Source organism: Ursus maritimus, unplaced genomic scaffold (genome assembly GCF_017311325.1).
Source record: "Ursus maritimus isolate PB19 unplaced genomic scaffold, ASM1731132v1 scaffold_23, whole genome shotgun sequence".
Lineage (NCBI taxonomy): Eukaryota > Metazoa > Chordata > Mammalia > Carnivora > Ursidae > Ursus > Ursus maritimus.
In genome coordinates, this window is record NW_024424786.1 from 40,481,219 (window position 1) to 40,497,956 (window position 16,738).

The window sequence follows — 16,738 nt, forward strand, 5'->3', positions numbered from 1 at the left end:
AGGGGATCTGGCTCCCTCCTCCCGGTTTCTGGGGGCAAGCACATTATTTGCCCAATTCCCCGCAGCTGGGGAGAGGCGGGTGGGGCGCCACAGGCGTGGCCCGGAGACAGCGCAACTGGCTCAAAATCCCACTGCGGTGGCTTATTTAAGGGGCAGCTCACTCAGTCACGCACATTCCGTGCACCCCCTCGGCAAGTGCTTCAGCCCTGGGGACACTAGAGGACGGACATGGGTCCCTTCCCTCCTGGCATCGCCACAAGAAACCCGTTAGCAAGGAAACGTGCCAAGTTCACATGGTCGTATGTGTCCTGAAGTTTTGGGTGGGGGGTGTCTCCCCGGGCAGGCTCCTGGAGGAGTGGAGAGTGACATTGCAGCTGGGGAACAGCAGAGGCGAGGCAAGGTGGGAGAGAGCTCGGGGTGTGAGAGGAACAGGGCACTGGCCGTGGGGGGACAGTGGGGAAAGACACAGGGCCTTGAGGACAAGAGTAGCCCAGGGAGACCTACAGGGGGGTGTTGCAGGCGTCCTGGAGGGAAGAGGGGAGAGGAGTGGCAGGATTTGGGATGGGTCAGGTAGGGGCAGGATGGTGAGTGGAGAGGAGCCAAGGATGCCCAGAGGCCCCTGGACAGATGCTGTTCTCACACCTCCGTTCTGAGCCCACCCTGGAGTCCAGCCCCACTGAACACTGGGGACCAGGTGGGCCTGGTGCTGGGAGTGCGCAGGGGAGGGGGAGCCTGGGCTACTGGTCCCCTGAACCGAAGAGGGGCCCTGCCCTGGGACATGGTGCGGGGGTGGCCGCCCACAGAACCCTGAGGCAGTAAGAGGAGCGCGGCAGGGCCACGTGCCAGGGTGGGTGCCTCCTCCCAGGGCCACGTGCCAGGGTGGGTCCCTCCTCCCGGCACCAGACCACAGAATAGAGAAACCCAGGACAAACCCCCCAGATGCTGCCCAGAGGGCTCCAGCCTCCCGCGCTCAATGAGCTGCCTGTGGTGGGGGCCGCGTGGCCAGGGAAGGTGGCCCAGGGGAGGTGATGTTGCAGCTGGGCCCTGAGGATAAGCAGGGAGGGCCCAGCAGCAGGAAGAATCGGGGCGAAGAGCCACCTGAAATGGCAGGAAAGGCCTGGCAAGGGTGGGGAAAAGGTGGGTGCCGAGGACACCGAGGAGGGCCCGGACTGCCTGACTGAGGTCAGCGGACTGGACCCCAGCAGCCCAGGCCGACTGCCCACTGTGCTGGGGGCATGAAGTCACGAGGTCTGCGTGATGGGTTGGATTCCCCGGTTACCTCCAAAAAGGTGACAGGCGATGCTTGGGGAGACAGCTTGGGGAGTTTATTTGGCTTCATTGGATCCCGAGGCCGAGGCCCCAACCCTGGCCGGGGCAGCAGGAAGGCACCAGAGAGTCCTGGCCCCAGATGACCCCCGTGGCGGGGGGTGTGTGTCCAGGCATCAAGCCCTGGCAGGGGCCACAGTGGTAGGGCTTGGTCAAAAGTGCTGGTGACAGCTGAGGCTGGCCCCTCTCCCCTGCACTTCCCCTCCTTCCTGCACCACCCCTGGGGGCAATTCCCTGAGACAGGCTCTGGTCCTCCCAACCACCTGGGTACAGTGTTGGGCCCCAATGGGGCAGGTAAGTTGGGGGACCCACAGGTTGCAGGTGTGTGGGGGGTGTAGGCCCCCCATCCAGTGTGAAGGCTTCCTGTGCAGTGTAGTGTTCCTGACCCCCAAAGGGGGTGGGGTCCCTGGGGGAGACCGAGGCAGCTACAGAGGCTGGCGCGGCTCCTGTTCCAGTGTATACTGTGGCTCTTCTAGGGCAGCTGGGGCACGGGAGAGCAGCCCGGCCCACTCAGGGCCCTGCCTCTGGCGCCCACGGGGCCTGGGCACCTATGTCTTTGGTCTGTGCCCTGCAGTCCTGAGGGCCCCCCCGGAAGGGGTTGGCAGGTGGAGAGTCCCAGAAGGGGTCTGAGTCTGGGAACAAGGTCCAGGGTGCCCGTCGGGGCGCAGGCTGTGGAGAGGACAAAGGCGAAGGCCGTGGCCCGGCTGACACGAAGCTCCACGGGTCGATGCGGCTGCGAAGGGGTGAGGGCCGGGGTCGGCTGATGAGGCCCAGGGGCGGTGAGCGCGGGGTGCCGGGGGTGCCGGGAGCGGAGCGTGATATCCCTGGTGGGGGTGAGACAGTACTTCCTAGGAAGTGGGGGGAGGGGGCACGGGGTCAGGCAGCCACCAAATTGTGGGCGTCCACAGGAGGCCCTGCCCGGCTCTGGGCCTCAGTTTTCCCACCTGCACAGGGAGCTGCTTGACTCAGAACGTCCGTGGCCCTTTCTGCTCTGCGGTGCTGCTGTTTAACCACGCAGTGGTTAAGAGCAAGACCTCTGGGTAGCCGGGCCTGGGCTAGGATCCCAGCTCTGCCATTTACTGGTGGGAGCCTTGAGTCCTTTGATCTCTCTGTGCCTTAAGCTTCCTCATCTAGAACCTGGGTGTAACAGGAGCACCTTGCTCACAGGGTCGCTGGTGTGGTTAAGCGAGACAATCTCTCTGCGGCAGCAGGAACAGAACCTGGCGCGAGTTAGCAACCAGTAGGCGTTCGCTATCGTCACCTCACCGCCCGATGATTATTCCTATTATTTCACAACCCGCCTGGCCGGGCCCCACCCCATCCCTCACCACAGGGTGGCTGAACTTGGAACTCGGTTCTCTACAGGTGTCCTCCAGCCCTACTGCCCGGCAGGCCCCCAGCAGCCCCTCCTCCCCCAGCAGGCCAGCTTCGGGCTACTCACCACGCCTCTCCTCCTCGCGCCGGGGGCTCTTGGCGGACAGCTGGCCCACGGGGACCCCCAGCTCCAGCAGCAGGGGCGCAGGGGTGGGCGGGCCGGGGGCGTCCGGGCTCAACGGGGAGGCGGGGGCGTCGGGCGTCTTGGGGGAGAAGCGGATGAGCTGGGGGGGCGGCTCGGCGGGGGACGTGGTGGGCAGCGCGCGGGGGGGCGTCGTCGGCGGGGTCTCCCCGCGCTCGCGGCCCGGGCCTGGCGGCGGCTGCAGGTCACGGCCCAGGCCCAGAGAGGCGAGCAGGGCGGTGCCGCGCAGGAGCGCGCGCTGGATCAGCTTGGGCGTCCCCGAGCCGCTGCCGCGCTCCGCCGGGCCTGGCCGCCGAGGCTCCTCGGGCTCCGGGCTCGGTCGCGGGGGGTTACCTGCCAGCGGGGGCGGGCACACGTTAGGCCGTCTTCGGACGAGGGCCACGGGGACCCCTCAGTGGCCCTGGAACAAGGACTGAGTTCTGCTCCCCACCAACGTCTTGCCTGACTCCATTACTCCCCCATCCAGTTCCTGCCTACCCACCGGGCGTCCCCCATCTCTCTCGCTCTCGCGCTCTCCCTCCTCTCTCTCTCTCTCTCTCTCTCTCTCTCTGTGTCACACACACACACACACACACACACACACACACACACACACACTGGCCTTTCAGAAGGGGCGGGTATGGGAGGGCAGCGCAGGCTGAGCCGCCAGCAGGAGCAAAGCCTGGGAGGCAGCCAGGTGCCCTGGACCCCGGAGATGGGCGCTGGGGGTGGGTCCTGAGGCCAGATCCCAGCTGACTTCAGTGGCCTTAATGGCCAGCTAGGGGCATCTGCAGGGCTCCAGGGACAGGACTGGGACCTGTGCCCTGTGCCCACCTCCTTCCTGGCTGGTCAGCCCCAGTCCTTCTGCCCACCTGCCCCGACTCCACCAGTAGCTTGTACAGGGCACACAGGTCAATTTCAATGTCCACAACAGCCCCGAGAGGCACGCATCCCTGTCCCTATTCTAGAAACGAGTAAACTGACACTCAAGTGCTCAGTTGTTTGTGCCAGGCCTGAGCTCAGGGATCTAGGGGCATTATGTTATCTGATCCTCATGCCCCAGAGGTTCCAGGCTCAGAGAGGTTAAGGGTGTGTCTAAGGCAGCACAGCCAGTGAGGGCTGGAGATGGCTCACTCCAGGTGGAGGCAATAGAGCCTTCGCTCTCCACCACTTCGCAACCAGACTGCTCCATTTCAGGACATCAGTGTCCTACCTATGGGCCTAAGGTTGGCCTGACTCTATTCTAGACCACCAGGGGTGAGTCTGGGCAACCGGACATTGAGAAGGTGGTGGTGGTAAGGTCCTATGGCCCTGTGATGGCTTCCTCAAAGCCCAATTTTGTCCCTCTGGCTCTAGAACCTGCCATGGCTCTCCATTACCACTAAGATAGAGTCCAAGCTCCTTGGCTGGGCTTTCAAAGCCTTCCCTCACTCCACCCACATTGGGCGGAGCCTGGAGTGGGACATGAGGCTGGGTGTCCAGAGGAAAAAATGCAATGCTGGGGAAATTGAGCTTTTGCTACCAGGACTCAGTTTAGGGTCCCTTTTCTCAGCTACAACCCTTACCCAGTCTCTCACTTATCCCCTCTTACCCAGGTCCCTGCCTTCTAAAATGCGAATTGGCTAAATTCCTCCTCATTTCCAGGCCCTTCCTGAACTGGCTCCTGCCTGCTTTTCCAGCTTCACCCACTCGTTCACTCAACCAACATCTGCAGGGACAGGGCTGGGCCCCACAGACCCAGGGGATGAAGGCCAGGCCCCCACCTGCTGCCTGAGGCCTGCAACTCCCTGGCTCTCAACTCCTCTCTGAGTTCCAGCCAGGCTTCCTCTCCCTCGGATGTGGGAAGCCCGGTGCCTGCGCACACACTACTCCCTCTGCCCAGCACTCTCTTCCCACACTGGCTTTCTGTGATCCCTTATTTTCCATCTAAGAACTAGGTGAAAGAACACCCCCTCTGTGAAGCTGTGATGCTGTTAATTACAATAAGAAATATACATTGGGTCTCCACCTCATTCTTGGCACAGAACCCCTCAAACTCTCAGATCTTCCTAGGGATTGACTGACAGAAGTAAAGTAAAAGGAGCACTTTCTGATCTTCCTAACCAGCCCCTTTTAATCACATTTAAGTTCCGATTAACGAGGTCACTTCTGGAAAGCCCGTTAAGGATGGGGTCCAGTTGCTGGGGGCATGAACCATGTGACTAGAGAGCTGGAGATTGGGGTCTACACCAACAGCCAATGATTTAATCAATCGATCACGTCCACATAATGAAGGCCCCATCAGGACCCCGGCCAAAGGGTTCGGAGAGCGTCCAGCTTGCTGAGCACCTGGAGGTGCTAGGAGAGCGGCGCCCCCAGAGGGGGTACTGAAGCCCCACGCCCCTTCCCACGTGCCTGGCCCTACGCAGCTCTTCCCTCTGGCTGCTCCCGATCTGCATCATTAACTGGTAATCTAGGAGGTGTACTGTTTTCCCGAGTTCCGTGACCGCTGCAGCAAATGATCAGACCTGAGCAGGAGGTCACGGGAACCTCCGATTTAGAGCTGGTTGGTCAGAAGCACAGGGGACAAGCGGGACTTGGGACTGGAGTCTGCGGTGGGACTGAGCCCTTAACCTGGGGGCGTGATGCTAACCCCAGCCAGCCTGTGTCAGGACTGAACGTGAACCACACATGGGGTGTCAGGAGCGGAGCTGGTAGCACCTAGGGGAAAACGAGTTTTTTCGTCTTTTCGAAGCCTTCCCGGAAGCCCTCCTCACCGGAGCAGGTGGGGCTCACCTCAGGCCCGACACAGCCACCTCCTGCGAGGGCCGCCCCGACCGCCAGACTAGGCCCGCCCCCAGGCCAGGGCAGGCCTCATTTCTAACATGTCGATGCCTGGCTCATAAAATGCATCGCTACACGTTCGATGGAAGAGTCCACTCTTATAATCCTTGCAACAACCACACAAGGTGAGTGTGACTATACCACTTCAGAGGTGAAGAAACGGACCATTTATAATATTAAGCAGAAGAGGACAGAGATGTTTCAAACCAGCAGGAGAAATGAGACCGAGCTAAGGGGAGACGGAAGTCAGTCAGTACACAAAATGAAAGTGTAAAGATGTTCCTTCGGTCAATGGCCTGAGAAACCCAGGTTTCCAAGAGGTAAGGGCCTTGCTCAAGGTAATTCAGCAAGGAGTTCCTTGAATTTGCCTCTAAGCTTCCGAGCACGAGGACCTGGCATCCCGTGGTTTAGGGTAAGGCGGTACAACCATCCTTGACCCAGAGATGCAGGCGGAATCACTTCCGTGGGGCCTCACAGCGAGGACGCGCCACGTGGTCGTTAGTGGCTCCAGGACAACATGCTTCATGTTGAACCTGAACCAGAACCCCCGGGGCATGAGGCTCAGAAGGGCTGTTCGGTCAGCGCAGGCCGACTGCATCCACCTGCCGGCAACCTGCTGCAACCCATTCCCCAGTAGTATGGCCTATGCCTGGGGCGATATCACAGGGTCTTCTTTGATTCTCAGCCAGCCTTCTGGCTCTGTGGGTGGCTGAGAGGTCAAGGTCATAAACTCTCCCGGGCCCAAGATGGCCACTGGAGGGTGGGCTTGCGCTCGGGAAACCAAGTCCTCAGCCGGCAGCTGGGCTGGGGTAAGTAAGATCCTTCCAGATAAGGGGCAAGCTTGAGGAGGACGGGGTTCAGGCCCTTGTGTCCCTAACTCCTGCTTGCTTGGGACAGGCAGGGCCAGAGGGCTCTGCAGAACATGGCAGGGGCTGCGTCAACCTACACACCTGGGTTGACAGGACTTTAAGTTCTCTATTGGCCCTTCTAGCTTGGTATATCCTAGAGCAGGTGAATCCAAGCAGTTTCTGGAGCAGAGAATGGTGCGGCAGATGAGGGTCCAGGGTCTTGCCTCTGGAGTCAGACCTGGGTTCAAATCTCTGTTCTGCTGTGTGCTCTACGTCAAACCACTTAACCTCTCTGCGCTCTATAAGCCAGTACTAATAATAACACCCACCTCACAGCATTGCCTGGCACATAGGAGGGACCCAGTAAACGTTACCCGTTGTTACTACTATCAAATGTAACTCAATAATGGTGGAAGGGATGTGCTGGGTGGGGTGACAGGGGCTCTGACAGGACCCAGAGGCAAGGAAGATGCACCTTTCCACCCCTTGCCAACCCTGAGCTGAATCCTTATTCCTCCGACACAGGAGCCCTGCTCTCTGCCCAACCCCCTAGCTTCCCAAGCAGTGTGTATGTGCCCAACCCTTGCTTCAAGTGAAAGCTTCTAAGCCTCTCTGAGTTCAAATCCTTCACTGAGGGCCCTAGGTAGGTTACTTTCTCTCTCAGAGCCTCAATTTTCTCATCTCTAAAATGGCAATAATAATAGCATGTCCCTCACTGGGTTGTTGCTCAGAGGGGAGACCTGGCGCCCGCTAACTGCTGCTAGCCTCACGGAGACAGGAAAGCTCAGAACTGCCCCGGATGCAGCAAAAGCAGGCCCTGGATCCCCTCGCTTCCCACCCTGGCTTAGCTTTCTTACCCTCTTCTCCACCTACAGGATCCCCAGAAGGGGCTCTGAGAAGCACAGTGTGGCAGCCACCGGCCTGGCTCCACAACACATGGCAGCTTCCCTCGCCTCTCTGGACCCAGCTTCCCTTGGGTCCCAAATGGGGAGTACCAGTCCCGGTCTTCCTTCCCTCCCTACAGCCTACTGAGGCACAGCAGCTATCACTGGCCAGGACCGAGCCCTCTTGCAGGCCAGGCCTGAACAAGAGGACCGCATGCTGGGCCCCCTGAAGCCTGGGCTGTACCTGGCTCACTGGTGGACCTATAGGTCAGATGTGGGTTCTAAGAACGGCCTGCCCTGCAGTTAACTTCTTGTGGTTCTCCCCATAGTACCCACAGGAGTGCAGCAAGAGTCTGCTGGGGGGTAGACAAGGCCACTCACCATTGAGCATTGGGGGTGTGGAAGGAGACCCCAAGGAGGACGAGTCATCTGAATCCAGGTACCACGCGGCTTCGTCCAAGCGGGACCTTCTCCTGGGGAGGGGAGGGGAGTTGGGCTTCATGAATCTCAGGACTATTGGGAAGAAGATGATGGTGGGGTGGGGGCACTCAGGCACTCACCTCCCATTCTGGGCTTCCCCAGGCTTGGGGGAACTGGGACCCCAGGCCCAGCATGCTCGCCGCTCTCCATTGCTTGAGTCCTCCAGACGTCGGGGGGACTGGCGGCCCCATGCTTGGCCTGGTTCTGCAGGCTCCACTGTAGGAGGAAAACCGGGGAGTCTGAGCTGAGATCAAGAGGCCCATCATGAGAGTCAGGCACCAGGGACAACTTCTTAGAGGAGGAGGGGATCAGGCTGGAACCCATACTATTCGGAGGGTGAGCTTTGGGCCACAGAGAATCTGAACAGAACTGAGACGGGGTAGGTGTGTCTGGGTCCTGGGGCTAGCAGTGGGGTGGGGCATGTCATCTAGTCCTTCCAGCTGGCATTGGTGCTTAGTAGTAAGCACACTGTGCCAAACTTCCTGGGTTTGAATTCTGGCCCTGCCCCTCATTAGCTGGGTGACATTTGACAAGTTACTTTTTTCACTTTTGTCATCTATAAAACTTAGATAAAATGAATGCTGCCCAGAGAACTCAGAGATACCAGTCTAGACAGACAGGGGAGGGAGCCTGGGTGTGGGGAGTTAGAGGAGGAGACAGTGGGTGGAATCCACCTCCTAAGATAAGGCTTGACAGAAGTTAGATAAGGGGCCATAGGGGAGGTTTTGCAGGAGGAGAGGTTTCTTACACTGGATTGCTCGGAACCGGGGGAAGGTGGGCGAATCCCCAGCTCCGACCTCGAAGACGTTTCTCCTCCGATCCAGGCCAGGTGAGGCCTGCACAGTGATGCGGTGCTTGAAGTCTGAGGTTGGGGGGAAAGCAGGGTGCAGGTTTGTGGTGAACCAGAGCCAGGATTCCAACCCTCAGGGCCGTCAGCCGGCTCCCAGGCCACGAAGGCAGTGCGGGGACCGGGCTTGGCACGGTGGCTGGGTGACTGGGGCTGGTATCACTGCCTTCCTGAGCCCCACCAGGCTCTCGGTAAGAAAGGCGGACGGCCTGGACTCTACCATCCGAAGAAACCAGGCGGAGTCGGAGATTCCGGGGAGGAAACCCGCGCGGTCCCCAAGGCCTTACCAGAACTTTATGTGCCCCGCCCCTCCCCGGGCGCCATGCAAATATTTCCGCCAGAACCCGCCCACACACGAAAATAGCGCTCCGGACCCCACCCCTTCCAACCTTCAGCTCGCAGGCCCACCCACCAACATCCCCGGCCAATCCCAGTGTGGCCAGCACAAGCCTGTCCCCGCCCCTCCGCTCACTCAGCCAACGGCTGGGCGGCGCGCTGGGCCCCGCCCCTTACCGAGGGGCATGCTGATGCGCTCGCCGCCGTCCCGCGCGCGGAGCTTGCTACGCTTGAAGGTGCCGCGGCGGCGGCGAACGTGCGGCCGCTCGCGGTCCACCTGCTGCAGCAGCAGCGTCAGCTCGCGCTCGAACACCTCCAGCTCCCACTGAGCCAGCAGGTGCTCGCGCCGCCGCAGCTGCTCCGCCTGTGACCGCTGCTCACGCGCCGCGCGGGTCAGCTCCTCCTCGCGGCTCAGAAGTTCCTGTGCCCGGACAGTGAAGGCAGTGGAGTCAGCCCGGTACGGACCCTAGCGCCGGCCCCCGCTCTCTGCCCCAAGGAGACCGGGGAGGGCACTTCTCGGTGTCTTTTTCCAATCCCGTGACCCCCACCTTTTCCTTGGCCCGCAGCTCGTCGAAGAGGCCTTGGATCTCTCGCTTCCAGCCTTCCTGCATGGAATGGAAGGAGTCCCGCGGCATTTCCCGCAGGACTTGCGCCTCTAGCGCCTCCAGCTGCTGCAGGATGGAGGCAAAGTCGGGCCTGCGGTGGGGGTCCTGCGCCCAGCAGTCTGGGGACACGGAGTGGAGGGGGGACAGAATGAGAAGGGGTCTGTGGGTGGATGGGTCTTGTGCCAAGGAGCTCTGCCCCTCACCCTCCAGCCCCTTCCGCTTACCTGCCATGAGCTGTGCGAAGGGCTCAGGGCAGGTGGATGGGATGGGCAGCGTGAGCTTGTTGACGGCTACTCCGTAGGCTACAGCAAGGCAGTCGATACCACGATAGGGCACCTCCCCAGTCAGCAATTCCCACAGCAGCACCCCAAAACTGTGGGCAAGACAAAGGGTCTGTGTCCCCTCCTCTACTTACTCATTGCTATTTCACCCCAGAGCAACTAGGAACCAAATGATTTGGGTCCCTCCCCCTGGGCCTTGCCTCTCTGCCCAGCCCGAGATTTCGGCAGCCGCCTCTGCTCTCTTCAGCCCCACAGACGGCCTTGTCCAGTCTCCACCCAGGCCTCACCTCCAGACATCGCTGCCCTTGGAGAAGGTGGAGGCCTTGATAACCTCAGGAGCCATCCAGGCGTACGTGCCTGCAGCACTCATTTGTGTGGTTTTGTGCCACTCCCGGGCCAGGCCGAAGTCAGTGATCTTCAAGGTCTTGTGGTCCATGTCATCGCCTTCAATGGGCTGCAGCAGCAGAACTGGGGAAGAGGGGGGCAGGATTGTGGGTGCTTCACGCTCAGGTCGCGGGGACAAGGGAGGAGCTAGGAGCCAACCGTCATCTGGCCAGTCATGCTGGCGAGGTACTGGGAGCACAGAGGTGACCTTGCTCTGGAGAGCTGGGGTAGAATCAGACAAAAATAGCAATGCTGGGAAACGTTTATGGAGGGGCTCCTTGAGGCCAGGCATTTACGCTTGGCTCTAGTGCTCCCCAAACAATCTCTGAGGTACACATCACCATCCCCATTTTACAGAAAGGAAACTGGGCAGAGAAATGATTTGTTGAGATCATATGCAAATAAAGAACAGATTTCAACCTGGTCTGTGTGGTTCTAAAGCCAGTGTTCTAACTTTTCCCTAATGGCGCATTGAAGAGAAACCCTGTATCTCGTCATGTTGCTAAGGCAGGAGTGTGAATTAGGTCCTCCCTTGGGATGGGGAGCAGGAGAGAATCCCTTAGTGAGAAAGGAAACCCAGCAGGCCCTGGTGCCCATATCCCCTCTTGGCTAGTACAGCCACTCCCAGGGAGAGAGAGACTCCAACCAAAGATGTCTACTGATGCAGCTGGATGTGAAGAACAAGGGGTCCAAGAAGTGAAGGTTCTTGGCCAGAAAGGAGGAGCTTGGGACAAATGTGGGAGTGGATGGTCAGATTCGGCAGGGGCTCGTGGTGCTGACCCAAGTGGGGCCACCATACTCTGTACAGAGAGGAGAAGCAGCAACTTGCAAATCTCATCAGGACAAACATGGCTCAAATGAGAGAAGGTTTTGAGGAACAGAAAGACGATAAAGTCATAGAATCATCAAGGGTTTGAAAGTGACATCCGAGTGATTGTAGAGAAGCGACATCCAAGCCAACTACCTTTCTGCACATATGTCGTTTCTGGGCACACACACCTCTCAGCTCTCCCGTGCAGGGTGATGGCACCGTTCTGGGGGCAGCTTAGGGTACCGGGGGTGGGGCAGAGGGGTGGGCACCTAACCCCGCCTGGCAAAAGGGAGGATTTCTCAGAGGAAGTGGCAGAAGCAGGTATTCACTCTTCCAGGCGTAAAGCCCTAACCCCTGATCCCGCCACTGGCCAAGCTCTCTGGGCCTTGTGGGGGTATCCGGCACTGCTGTCCACTCCCTCCCGTCTTTGATTCTGGGGCCTCTGCCTGCTTGTGATGTTTTCTTAGGGCTGACCCCTATTCTCGGTCTTTTCAGTGGCAGTAGTCCCCAGCGCCTGGCCTCTGGTCAACCTCTGCCCACTACCCCCAGGCAGTCTTGGCCTCTCCCAAGGGCCCACTGCCCCCTCCCCCTTGGCCTCTCCCACATTTGGAGCTCTAGGCCAGAAGCCAGTTCAGCTGCCCATCACTGCCCTATCTGATGCCCAAGGGCCCTCAACAACCACCTTCATCAGCCCACTGTGCCTGGCAAATCTGCCTGCAATTTCTTCTAATTTAGAAAACAGGCCTGCCATCCACCCCTCCCTCTTCTGGAGCCAGACTGAGGCTCAGTCCTGAACAGTTAATAAAGCTAAGGATGACCATGAAACCCACCGCGGATGGTTGTCATAAGCATTTAACAAGATCATACCTTTTTTTTTAAGATCTTTTTTTTTTTTTTTTAAGTAGGCTCCATGCTGTGGAGCCCAACATGGGGCTTGAACTCACAACTCTGAGATCAAGACCTGAGTCGAGATCAGATGCTCAACCGACTGAGCCACCCAGACACCCCCAACAAGACCACACTTGTTAAATCCTTTGCACATGGTGGGACATCTAGCACGAGTGTCCTAAAGAGTGTCAGCTGTCCTCAAGATTAGGCCTCTATCATCTCGTGTTGACGCTCCTTGCTGTCCTGTCGCGAGGTATTCCCCGCTTTGCAACAGGCTCTGGCCTGGCTGCAGGAGGCCCAGACCTGGAGCATTCAGTAAACGCTACATGGGCTCAGCCCAAGGTAGAACGCGACAGGGTGGGGGCAGGTGCCTGGAGTGGGACCAGGCAAAGGGGTCTATGTGTTGAGGCTGGAGAGGGACTCCCGTCTCCCGTGGCGACATGACCCACCCATCCTCTTGAAGACCAGCCGGTCAGGTCTCTAGCTACTTGTACCTCACAGAGCAGTGAAGCACTTTCTGCACCAGCATCTTTGGCTGGGAGGCCATCCCCCCTTTTTCCATCAGGTAATCTGAGGCCCAGAGACAGGCAGCCTCTCATCCAAAGTCTTGGGACTTCTTTGTCCTGGTGGCGTGTCACCTCCCACCCCCAACTTGGCTCGACACCTTTGAAGCCTCATCCTCACCTCCGCATCCCCCACTTTTTTCCAAGTGCCTTGAATTTGTCCCAACCCAGGCTGCCTCTCTGGCATCTGACATAGACCTTGGGGAAGGGGTGGTCAGGAGCCATCTGGAGGAGAGGCGGCTGGAGATCCCAAGCTCTCAGTCCCCACTTAGGGCTTCCCGGCCTCTGAAAGGGCCCTGGCCCCCAGCCCCCTCCCCAGGCCGGCCTCTGTGGGGCCAGGGAGTGGCCTAGGCAGCTCACACCTCTTCCGCTTCCCTCCCATGGTCCCTACTTCTCCTTTCTGGAAGGCCTGGGCCAGGTCTCCAACTGGGGGGAGTCCTTTGGGGGAGAATTGGGGGAGGTCAGACCCAGGCTGGGCTGGCTGGTCAGTCCTGTGACTCGTGGGCCCAGAGAATTCCCCCTCCACTCCCCGCCAGGCTTCCTCACAAGGCCCCCATTGTCCAGGAAAATCACGCCATTGTTTCCTGCCTGTGCCCCCCCCAGCCCAGGGACTCACCCCACCATCCCGCAGACAGCACCCCAGGCCTAGGACTGGGGTCTTTGAGGTGGGAGGCCAGGCTCAGAGAGGCTGAGGGCACCTTGCCTGCCCTTCACCACCACCCATACTCTGGGAGAGAAACAGGGGAAGGGGGGGGGAATGTAATCCCTGGCTCCTTCCTCTCCCACAGACCACCCCCCCCCCACCCTTGGCTCTTTCCTCCCTTGCAGGCAGCTGGGCTGGGGAGGGAGCAGAGGCTGGAGCAGGGGCAGGAAGCCGGCTCAGGGGCAGCAGGAAATGCAGGAAGCAGTGGGGAGGGTGGGGAGCAGGGGCCTGGGCTATTGTTCCATTTTCTCTGGAAAGAAAACTGGAGGAAAAACAGAAGAGGGGAGTCCCCTCCCCCAAGGCCTTCAGGGAATCTCCCTTGGGTTAGAGCAGGGAGTGGGGGTCCCTGGAGGGCTAGGGCCACGGAGGGAGACTGAGCAGTGGGAAGTGCCCCACTGGATGAGAGGAGTAGGTGGGGTGGCTGGCTGGCCTCCTCCAACCCCTCCAGGCCCGGCAAGGACTCCGCTATTACCGGGTCCCGGTGTTCTGGTCCCCACAAGCCACTTGTATGTGGTCAGCCCAGGCCAGGTGGTCCAAAACACCCATGCTCACTGCCCCTCAAGAGCTGCCCATGTTTCTCCAATACTCCATCAGCCCCAGCCCTGTGTCCCCGCTACTGGGGGGGCATGGTATGCAGTGCTGGGTCCTGCCTCTTTGCCTTTGCTCTGGCCAGGCCCTGACCAAACATCCAACTGGATGCTTCTCTGAACACTGCCTGCTTTTGGCCTGGTGTGAAGCTTGTCTGCTCCAGGAAGCCCTCTGAACCTGTCATTCGCTTGTCTTGGGCCCATGCTGGGCAGTGCGTTGGGTCTAAAATGGCTGGAGAGGGAGTACCTTACTGCTTAAGTCTCCCTTAGCCCCACCACACCCACCCCAAGTGCTAATTCCAGACAAGGCCCTCTCGGTGATCCAGCCCTCAGATGTTCATCTGCACAGCTGCAGACCCATTGTGTGCCAGGCAGCAGCCACCAGGCTCGCCTGGCCCCTTACACCATTTCACCCTCCTGGTCGCTCCCTTTTTACAGAGTCTAGAATTGAGGCTCTGAGTTGAAATAACCACCTAAAGGTCATGCAGTCAGGGGTATGGGCGGGGCCAGAATTCCAGCCTTGTCCCCAGCCTTGACCACCAGGGGTGGGTGGGGGGTTTGGGGGGTTTCCTCTCCAAGATCTCTGTTCTGGAGGAGCTTTCTACCCCAAGAGCAGAGCATCAACAGCACAAGGGCGAACTTTCGAGTGCCAGCATCCAGAGCTCTCCTTCCTTGAACTGGTGCCCACAGTTAGGCAGGATGCTTAGGGCTCACCTGGGAGATCCCAATTTTCTAACCTGGCAGCTGGGAGCTGGGGTCAAGGACTTCTGAGGCTGGGGCGTGAAGGACTGTTTGGTGCCCGGGTCTCCTGCTTTGGGGCCAGCGTGGGTCCATGGCACCCCAAGTCAACTGGACTCCCCTAGGGCAGGAGCTCCTGCCTCTAGTAGACCCCCAGGTGGCTCAGCTGAGAGTTGGCAGGTGTGTGCTTGGGCCATGCCGCCCTCCAACCATGCTCCCCAAAACTCACTGTTGTTGGACTTGAGGTCTCGGTGGATGACGGGCACCAGGGCCTCACAGTGCAGGTAGTGCATCCCACGGGCAATTTGCACGGCCCAGTTGACCAGCACGTGGGGGGGCACACGCCTCCCAGCCAGGGCACGGCTGAGGGGCCCACCGGCCGCGTACTCCATCACCAAGCACAGGTTGGGCTCCTCCAGGCACACGGCCTTGAGGGCAATGATGTTGGGGTGTGCCAGCATGGCGAAAAGCCGGGCCTCCTGGCGCACGCTCTCAGCTGTCACACTGATGTCCTCATCGGGGTCCTGGCGAGCTGCCTTCACAGCCACCAGCTCACCTCGCCAGCTGCCGCGGTAGACCTTGCCGAAGCCACCGATGCCGATCACCTCCTCCAGCCGCAGCTCTTGGAAGCTGGCCACCTCGCAGGGGGGCGGGCCACCGCCCCGAGACACATAGTTGGATGGAAAGATGCCCACCTGGCCGCCCACCTGGCCCGCCCACCAGCCCTCATCGCCTGAGATAGCTGCATCCCGGGACAGCACCTCCACCCGGTCGCCCTTCCTCAGGGCCAGTTCGTCCTGCCCATTAGGCTCGTAGTCAAACAGGGCTGTCCACACAGGGTTGGCATAAGCCGCTGTCTTCGGGGACCCCTCTGGCCAGCCTCCCCCGCTGCCTCCACCGCCCCCACTGCCACTGCCGTTCCATGACCCCAGCGGGCTCTTGAGAAAGAGGTTCTTCAAGGGCTCCATGGCTGGGAGCCGATATTGGGGCAAGCGGGGTTCCTTCCCTGGGTGCCCCTGGTCCCCACCCCTGCTGCCTGCCGAGGCCCTAGTCCCGGAACCTGGGCATCCGGGCCCTGGCCCTCAGCCCCAGACCCAAACCTCTCTGGGGAGCCAGGAGTATTGACTCCCGGCCCCCCGCATCTCGGGCTTCTAGAGGGCCACCCAGGGCAGTGTGGTCAGGCTCTGGGGGTGGGACCCCGGGGCCTCCGACGTCTCACCATGGCCAGCTTGGAGGGGCCCGAACGTCCCTCAGTCCCAGAGCAGCCCTGGAAGGTTGGCTCCGGCACTCGCCAAGGGCAAGGTGGGGCCAGCAAGGGGCAGTGCCTGGACTCCGTTGGGTCTTTTTTGCGCAGGGGGTGGCTGGAGTGTCCTTAGTTGGGCCGAGCTGCCGCTTCCGAGCCCGGCTCCCTCAGCCCGACGGCTCCAACCCCGTTCCCTTCTTCCTCCTCCCTTTGTACTTTGGCCCCGGGGGCGGGAGGCAGAGGTGGAGGGTGGAGTTTCACTTTTTTCCGCTCTTCTCCCTCCTGCAGGAAACAGCATCAGATGACGCGGGCGGGTAGCACTGCTCCCCTCCCAGAGGCTGCCGGCGCTGGTCCCGGGAGTTCCCGGGTAGGCGGGCAATGAAGGGCAGGAGGGGATGGGTAGCCCGGAACGCCCATCGCAGAAGGTTCAGGGTCAAGGTTGGTCTAAGGACAGGCCATCCCCTCCACATCCACATCAGCAAAACGGGGTAAAGAACCTGGCTTGGGAGTGGGGCAAACCTGAGTCTAGTCTTAGCTCCGAAGTTGCAGGACTGTGTGACTCATCTTCTCTTCGCCTCCTTCCCTTCGTAGCTGACACAGGGACCAGAAGCCCTGTTTACAGAGCTGGGGTTGGGAGTGGGCAAGATTGGAAGACAGAACCGGCTGCATCTCAGGCTCTTGGAACGGGTTGTCTAATCTGGTCCTCTTTCCCTCACCTGGGAAACAATCCACTTCATGCCCCTTATCAAGTGGGCGGATACCTGAGACTAGCTAATTCGCCCTCACAACCGCTGGATTGACACCAGCCCCCATTGTCTTGAGCCTGTCACTTTAAGAAAAACGACGTTATCCTATTTCTATTATTCATGTCTGTTCTGGAGGGTTGCTCTCTACAC

At 59.9% G+C, this 16,738-nt stretch overlaps 1 protein-coding gene across 1 annotated transcript; it reads right to left on the bottom strand.

Moving 5' to 3' along the window:
- Positions 1-1,303: 1,303 nt before the first annotated feature.
- Positions 1,304-16,085, bottom strand: MAP3K11 (mitogen-activated protein kinase kinase kinase 11). Its single transcript, XM_040639409.1, has 10 exons — positions 14,829-16,085; positions 10,213-10,393; positions 9,869-10,017; positions 9,588-9,763; positions 9,217-9,460; positions 8,605-8,718; positions 7,937-8,072; positions 7,758-7,849; positions 2,768-3,175; positions 1,304-2,174 (listed from the first exon to the last, which is right to left on the bottom strand). Exons 1-10 carry the CDS (start codon positions 15,565-15,567, stop codon positions 1,837-1,839), a joined length of 2,577 nt encoding a protein of 858 aa, XP_040495343.1. The 5' UTR covers positions 15,568-16,085; the 3' UTR covers positions 1,304-1,836.
- Between the last annotated feature and the right edge of the window lie 653 nt (positions 16,086-16,738).

What these genes read in the sequence shown, in the direction of transcription:
- MAP3K11 (XM_040639409.1), bottom strand. Translation starts at nt 15,567, where the DNA reads ATGGAGCCCTTGAAGAACCTCTTTCTCAAGAGCCCGCTGGGGTCATGG. An exon ending in AAGGGCAGCGATGTCTGGAG is followed by an intron (nt 10,018 to 10,212) that starts GTGAGGCCTGGG and finishes TCTTGCCCACAG; the next exon opens with TTTTGGGGTGCTGCTGTGGG. An exon ending in GCGCGAGGAGGAGAGGCGTG is followed by an intron (nt 2,175 to 2,767) that starts GTGAGTAGCCCG and finishes CCCACTTCCTAG; the next exon opens with GAAGTACTGTCTCACCCCCA.